Genomic DNA, 8,319 nt, shown 5'->3' with positions numbered 1-8,319 from the left:
CTTCTACAGATATGCAATAGCTCACTGGAGTATCCAGCTTTGGGAGGAGGGGGAGGGGGGGAGCAAAGATAAAATGAAGAGCATCCTACCTTGGAGTCATGTTGGCATAGAGCCAATGGTGAGCTCAGAGTGCTCCTTATAACCAAAAGCAAGGGCATTCTGGTGATAGAGGAGCCATAGAAGCTCGTATCCGGGCAGTTGCAGACGTCCACTTGAAAGATCTAGCCTCCTCTCTCCCAAAAATACATTGTGAAAAAGAATTGGAGAGCGAGGTCTTCATTGAATGCCTTGTCGAAAGTGAGCAACGGCTCAACCCCATCTTGGCTAGAACCCAGTGCAGATCCGGATATGGTTGTGTGTTGGTGCGCACGTACTCAAGATCCAAACTCCGATGAACTGCAATCTTGTACTTCTTTACCTTGAGGATCTCCTCATAAACCCTCTGTTGGATATTGTTCCAGAAACAAGAACAAACATTGGGATCTGTGTCGCGAATATATGGATCCTGCTCACGCTCAACGAGGTACTTCAACTTGCCAATCTGATTAAGATCTGCAATGGCTATCAGATCATGATCTTCATTCTCTACATTGAAGTCAATATCATCTTCCTCAATCTCATCCTCTTGACCTTCGTGCCCACCAGCCACATAGTGTTCATCTTCCTGAGAATCATATTCCTCATCTAACTCAGACTCAAAGGCTTGAATCCCTGGAGCCTTGGAGGCTGCCCTTCCGACCCTGGAAAATTGAGGTGTTGCGCTTGAACTCTATTCTCACCTAGACTTGTTAGCCTTGTGAACACACTTTGCACTACCATCATTGCCCTTGGCCTTCTTGCGACGAGCATACCCAACCGCACCCGCAGAAAGATCTAAGAACAAACAAGGAAGAGTAGAACATGGATGAATGCAAGAGTTCATGCAAGAATGACAGGTGATTAGGCAGCAATGGCTCCCCTGACCACTTCTTTGGCATCAACTCAATGACCTTGTTCTTTTTCCGCCTCACCGGCAGCCTTTATTTCTTACCTAAACCCTTCAACCATGCTTCCTATCATTCTATGAAAGAATGAATAGATTTTGGTTTTCTCCTCGCTGATTGATGGAGCCCAAGACTGCTTGACGACCTCCGGCCCAAGCTATTCCGACGCCGAGTCATGTTCCCTATCTACATGTGCGTCTTATTCGTTCTTTTGGTCTTAGTTCGGTTCGGTACAGCCGATTCAGGACGGTTTAGAAGGAATCGAACAAAATGGTAATTTTTGTTATTGTGTTGTTTAATTTTTTATTTATTATACCCGTAATTTGTTTAACAGATGAAGTTTGTCCATTACAATAATAAAATCACTCCCTAAAAAAAAATCACACAAACATTCGTGTTTATCTTAAATTATGACCACTGGATAGCACGCAAGTAGATACAACACGTGCGCGGAGGCACGTGGATAACCAAAGCAATCAACCTCTCTCGCTCTCACTCGCACTCGCTCATACGGCTAAGCCAAGCACGTGATTATCACTTACTACTAACACAAACATCCATATATTACGCACGCTTACGTTACACCGGCAGCAGCAACGGCTACAAACAAACAGAAACAGGGCACTCGTGGAGGCATGGAATCGGACGGAATCAGGAGGCGGCGGCGCCGGCGGGCCGTGTGCGACGATCGGCTCAGGAGGAGGTGGCGACGCGCGGCTCCCATATGAAGAGCTGCCCGCTCAGCTGGCCGCACCGGCGCATGTGGTTGAGCAGCTCCTGCTTGCTCCGCCGCCTCCTCATCGTCATCAGCACCTTGCCCTCGCAGGGCGTGGCAGCAGTGCCGTCATCTTCCGGGTCAGGCAGTGTCGCAGTCGCGCTTACAGCCGGAGCTCCGGCCTCCGAACTGCTCGGAGGCTTGGGTGGCTGCTGCGGTGCAGCGGCGGTGTCATTGATCTCGGAGGCGTTGACGGGCTCGGCGCCGACGAACTTGTTGATGACGAGCGAGGAGCGGTGCACCCGCGCCCCACTGTTGTGCGCCTGGGGCTGCGTGCTGACCTTGACCTCGACGACGGTGCCTCTGTCCACGACCTGGACCTCCTCCTCGCCGTCATCGTCCTCCTCCTCCTCGTGGGTCTGCTCGTCGGCCTGCTGCTGATCGGCTTCCTGGGCGTGGTTCTTCCCCTCGTCCTCGGCGGGGGCGGCGGTGTCGGCGAAGGAGAGGAGCAGGCGCCCGCCACGGCGCTGCGAGCGGAACAGGGTGTTGGACAGCACGGGGACGGCCTCGACGACGAGGCGGCCGTCGCGGCGGTGCTGCCTCATCTGCAGCGACCCCACGGTGCGGCGCGCCAGCGACGGCAGCGGCGGCGGGAACGCGCGGGGCGGAATGGCGCGCGCGGCCACCCCGTTGGCGCCGCCCTCGCCGTCGTCGTCGGAGCCCGGGCAGGAGCGGTCGGTGGCGTCGGAGAAGCCGTCGGAGCCAGTCTCGGAGCCGAGGCTCTCGGTGCAGATCTCCAGGCTCTTCTGGGTGAGCAGGCTGGAGGAGCGGCGCACGGGGGCCGGCACGTACGGCGCCTGCTTCGGCGTCAACGCCGGGGCCGCGGGCTTCTGCGACTGGATCATGTTCCATATGTCGTCCCTCTCGAGACGGCCGCCGTGGTCCGCCTCCTGCAGCGGCACGGCCTGCTCGGCGGCAGCAGCAGCGGCCACCTTGCCGCCGGCGTCGGCCTGCTCGGCGTGGCACGGCAGGCGCTGCTCCGCGGTCTCGAACGCCGTGAGTGCCATGTCTCGACGCGTCGCAGGTAGCGTCACAGGTCAGACCAAAAGGAGGGCGCACAGTAGTACAGTACCACGACCACGAGTGTGAAGGAGCTAGTTAGCTTGTAGTAGGTCGGAGTTGCTGCTTTGGCGTGAAGAGTACGTGCGTTTATATTGAGTGGCTGGTGCTGGGTTAGTTTACCTGGTGGTGACCGGGGTTCGGGAGAGCAGAGCAGGCACACGAACACAGAGAGAGAGAGGAAGCAAGGGGGCGAACCGGGAGCGGGCACGCGGCGGCGATATATAAGCGGAGGCAGGCGGCTTGGCTTGACCGGCCGACTGACTGGGTGACAGGGTGTGTGTGAACTGTGAAGGAAACGAGAGGCGGAGGCGGACGGCGGAGGGATAAGCTTGGTAGACTCTAACGCGCGTCTCGGTTTCGCTCTGTTTCTGACTCGTCGTTTGGCTGTGCCGAGAGAGAGGGAGAGGGGCTCCGCTCGCTCTCGCTCTCGCTTCGGCTGGGAGGCGCAGGCACACACGATAAGAAACCGGAGAGGGGGGCGGGGGGTATTTGTAGGGGGGCGGCGCTCCGGGCTCCGCCGCTGCTCACCACATATCCCACTAGCATGGGGGGAACAGATACTTTTGCCGCCAGTGGGAGGGCCCCTCCATGACATATGCGCACTCCACTGGCAAAAAATCGGGCAAAACCACACGCACACTGCTGTGTTACAGAATGAACATGTTTGCATCCTTCATCTACGGTGTTCCACGTTACAATAAATCCGAGGCATACCGTCGATCATACAAGGACCAAGCAATCACACGAGCACGACACCGAGATTTGTTAACGAGGTTCACCGATATGGCTACATCCCTGGGGCCTGACTACGGGCGCTCCTCCCCGTGACACCATCACAATACCGCACACCGGCCACCCGGGCGCCGGCACACGCCGCCGGCTCCCCCTTGAGTGCATGTGCTATTATGTTGGCATGGGTTACATCGTGTGTCTAGTCCTTCTATATATGAGAGGCCTAGGATACAAGTGTCCTACTTGGACACGACTCCACATCCTATATAAACACAGTACAACTACAAGTCCAACTGTAACCTATCTTGTACATAATATTCGACACAACTCTAACAAACTCCACCTTGGCGAATATTCTTCATCACCTTGAATTTGTCCATGTGTCAAACTTTCATGTACATTGGACTTGAGTTTATCCCGTGAGCACTGCTGCTACTCCAAAGACTCCATGTGACTCCACCTACAACTTGTAGTCCCTTCTTTTCTTGACCACAGCCAACACTCGAGCGAAATTAAGTTCCACATTACTCTAGTTTGCGCTCCCAACTGAACTCACCATCACTGCTCCTTTCTTGACCGTCTATCTGAAACTTGAAGGAATTTCACCGTTGTTTGTAGTCATCCCGAGTCAAATTCGCAGTTGTCTCACCACATGTATGACCACCAGAGCCCTGGCCCGTCTCCATGTCCCGTGCATACCGCACGCCTCGCCGCTATTACCGCGTCGAGCCTCTGCTGTCCCGGTCGAGTCTCAAGGGTCGCGAACCCACACCACTCAACCCCCACTGCAGAGTACCACCGATCATCACCGACCGATGAGGAGTTCCACGCTTCCATCAGACCACTGGGCTCCAGTCCGAACAACGTGTCCCTCGCTTTTTCCCGCTGAATAGGCTTCGACTCTCTGAGCTCTTACGCCGTAGCCCCTCAATCCAACTCCACCTTCAACAAGACTCCATGGTAGAGGATCAGTCCACCCCTGCGCCCCATCGACTTCAAGCTCCGTGTATACACCACCTTGAATCAATCCCGCGCCATAGTCTTGTCGAAGCCACGCAAGCACTCGGGCATGTGCCACGTGTTTCCATGCTCCAGAAGTCGGTCACCATCAGCATCACGCTCCTATGTCGTTGTCGCCGACCCCATCACCGTCTTCTGTATCAACCGACTTACGTCGATCCGTCAGACTGTCTAGTCCGACCCAGCCGATCTCATTCGACTGTACGACACACTCGAGGCTCCCATACTGTCTTCGGCGAATTCCCATCCATCACATGATACTTCCATCTCAGTTGTCACGACTTCCCGCAATGCCTTCAAGCATCCCTATTGTGCCAACAAATGTTTTACTCTTGTCTGCCATAATTCAAGGTTTTCAGTTCCGATGAACTTCTCCACCTCAAACGCGATGCCCGATGGCGTCATGATTCTTTGTATGGCTGACCTTGCGAAAATTAACCGAGCTTCTTTCCACGATGCCAAAGTACATGAGCAAACCAAACGTGATCACCTCCCAGTACTAGTAGCAATTCAACCAAAACAATGTTGGTCTTCACGTGGTGTAGCTCCTAGGCTCAACTCTCAATGCTAGCTATTTGCTTTGTCAAATCCTTAGCCTTCCTGATGTATGCATATCCTTTGATAGACTTTTTCCTTGCCGATTGATCTGCCTCCGTCCGTGTCACACAAGGACTCGGTCCTTTTTTTTTCCAAAACAAAACTCGTTTCGCTGCTTTGTAGCGCTTCCTGCGTGCTTCACCGGCCATCTGAACCTGCTCGCGTTGCCACGCCTTGCCCTGCCCACCTGCACGGGTCGCTACGGCCAGCCCCGCCTGGGCTTGCCTGCCAGCCACCAGGCGCCAGCGATCTCAGCGCCCGCCTAGAGTACGCTCGCACCATCGTCGACCGACAGCCGCACGACTCTCCAGACGCCGCTAATTTCGATCACACCTCGTCGAGACTCTGAACAAATCGCCGCCAGCTTGCACGCATTACGCCCCGCTGCTTCCATCGATTTCTTCGACCGCCGCTTTCGTCTGCTGATACACGATCGTCTCCCATGACGACTAAATCAGCGAATCAACTCGGCTCAACGCAACAGCCTCTTCGTAACCTTGCTCATGATACCACTTGTTAGAATAAATCCGAGGCATACCGTCGATCATCCGAGGACCAAGCAATCACACGAGCACGACATCGAGATTTGTTAACGAGGTTCACCGATATGGCTACATCCCGGGGCCTGACTACGGGCGCTCCTCCCCGTGACACCGTCACAATACCGCACACCGGCCACCCGGGCGCCGACACACGCTGCCGGCTCCCCCTTGAGTGCATGTGCTATTATGTTGGCATGGGTTACATCGTGTGTCTAGCCCCTCTATATATGAGAGGCCTAGGATACAAGTGTCCTACTTGGACACGACTCCACATCCTATATAAACACAGTACAACTACAAGTCCAACTGTAACCTATCTTGTACATAATATTCGACACAACTCTAACAGGCAGGTGCCTCAGCATCTACATTATCTTCTTCTTTTTTGGCGGGGACAATGTATTCATATCATTTTATCACTACTCCAGTTGAAACGACCATGGCTCAGTCAGTCATTTGATGATTACCATCATTTCGCAATTACACAAATTTGAAGCGTGTCCGGACTTAGACTCTGTTCGGAAACCCACCACTCCACCACTCCGCTTCCGGAGCTGGAGTTAAAAGGCACGGAGCTGGGAAACAGATGCTCCGCAGCTCCTTATATTTTTAGGAGCTGGAGTCAACAGAGCCTTAATTTCGAAATCGGCCCCATAAGAAATAGCCCAACCATTTTAATTATGTATACTACTATATGACACCCTTTTATTCTTCAACCGAAAAGTCCATCCTTTCGCAAGCAACCGGAACATGGAATCGCCACTAATAACAAAAGAGACCGCGAATTGTTTTGCTTTTTAGCTCTAAGTCAATTCCCTTTGCATTGTAGGAGTAGTATATTTGATCGTCATACAAAAGCGTAAGTGTACTTAATTGAAGGCATCGATTGTGGAGAGAGCTAGGAGCAAATGCCGTCCCTCCATTTTGTTTGGGGGCATTTCCTACTTCATGTATCAATGGAACATGTTCCTTGTTTCCTACCCGTATAATTCATTCAGAAGTTGACATGCAATGGAATAGACAGCCCATGTCTATTGCCCAGAGAATACTTAAAGAGGCCATTGAACGGAGGGAGTTCAACCCTTTAGAAATATTTTGTCTTACAGGCCGAATCTCCCTTGTAATTTATTTCCGTGGACTACGCTATGCATCTCTCATCTTATAATGCGTTTACAGATGTAAGAATACCAAGATACTCCAAGAATAACAGATTGTATCTGAAATGTTACTCCGAGTTGGAACTCTAGTCTCAAGGACTGAAAATATATACTCCCCCCTTTCCTAAATATAAGTCTTTGTAGAGATTGCACTATTGGCTACATACGGAGCAAAATGAGTGAATCTACACTCTAAAATATGTCTACATACATCCGTATGTAGTTTGTAGTGAAATCTCTAAAAAGACTTATATTTAGGAACGGGGGGAGTAATATTGTTAATCCAATGAAATTTTTAAGTACGCTCTCAACAATTCAACTATTCTGGAGCATCCAATAGTTCTCATCCAAACTAAGGGCCTCTTTGACTCAAACGATTTCCAAGGAAATTTTGGAGGATTATATTCTTAGGAATTTTTCCTACGTGTATTAGTTAATTCGTAAGAATGCAATACATAATATTTATTTCTCCATGTGATTTTTAGCAATAGATTTCATTGTAAAATTTACATCTACTTTAACCACATATGATGAATCATATTTTTTAAAAGTACAATCAAACTTTCATGTAATATTGCAGTATTTAAGATCGCATGGCACAATATTTCTAAGTTTTTATTGTTATAGTTTATAAATCCGGTGAATCAAAAAGACCGAGGCCTAGATTCAACGATGCGACCTATTGTGAGAGGGGCGAATTGGCTTCGATGAGCATGTGCTATGGAGATGACTACTAAATTCATTAAAATTAGTTTAAATGTAAAATGATTATGACTAACATTTACACGCGCGCGCGTGCACACACTCGCACACACATTTTTGCACAAAAAAAAGTAAATAAAAATTACACATATTAATGCCCATGCATGTTTACAGTGTGCTTGAAATTTTTCACAAGCAAATGAACATTGATGTTGGAGAAACTGATATAGCAAAGCCTAATTTTGTATTGTGTTGATATAACAAAGCATCTCGAAAGTACTTTTGAAATATCGATATATACAATTCCATGATATAATGGAATGAAGATTCAAAGATGAAACGTTGTATTGTGATCACCATGCCACGTGTGGTGGAGCAATACTTACTTGGTACACTGCCGGCGCTCCTAGTCCTACCTTACTTTGCTCTCATGCGACGCTTCTATCTGCACGCATCACCCTCCTTAGAGCATTTCCAATAGATGATGTACATTAATTTTGGTGTGAGTAAAATATACATCATTAAAAAGTGCATTTTTATCATTGAAAACATCCAACTCCAACATATGAAGTAAAATAGGGCACCCGCTCCAGATGATGTAAAAATAGGTCGGTTGCGCGACAGCAGCTCTATAGTCGCAATACAACTGCACATATTTGAATCAAAATCATCACAAACTTAAATAGCATGTCAAATTCAACATCAACATAGCAAAATCATGGTCTCATGATGCATCATGGCGGGCACGG

General features: G+C 50.1%; 1 protein-coding gene across 1 annotated transcript; it reads right to left on the bottom strand.

Annotated features, from left to right (window-relative positions):
* Positions 1-1,353: 1,353 nt before the first annotated feature.
* Positions 1,354-3,293, bottom strand: LOC123097993 (uncharacterized). The gene has a single exon (XM_044519860.1). It carries the CDS (start codon positions 2,763-2,765, stop codon positions 1,677-1,679), a length of 1,089 nt encoding a protein of 362 aa, XP_044375795.1. The 5' UTR covers positions 2,766-3,293; the 3' UTR covers positions 1,354-1,676.
* Between the last annotated feature and the right edge of the window lie 5,026 nt (positions 3,294-8,319).

This window comes from Triticum aestivum, chromosome 4D, assembly GCF_018294505.1.
Source record: "Triticum aestivum cultivar Chinese Spring chromosome 4D, IWGSC CS RefSeq v2.1, whole genome shotgun sequence".
Lineage (NCBI taxonomy): Eukaryota > Viridiplantae > Streptophyta > Magnoliopsida > Poales > Poaceae > Triticum > Triticum aestivum.
This window is presented reverse-complemented; position numbering and strand designations above follow the sequence as displayed.

Excerpts from the sequence above, each read along its gene's own strand:
- LOC123097993 (XM_044519860.1), bottom strand. The coding sequence starts at position 2,765 with ATGGCACTCACGGCGTTCGAGACCGCGGAGCAGCGCCTGCCGTGCCAC.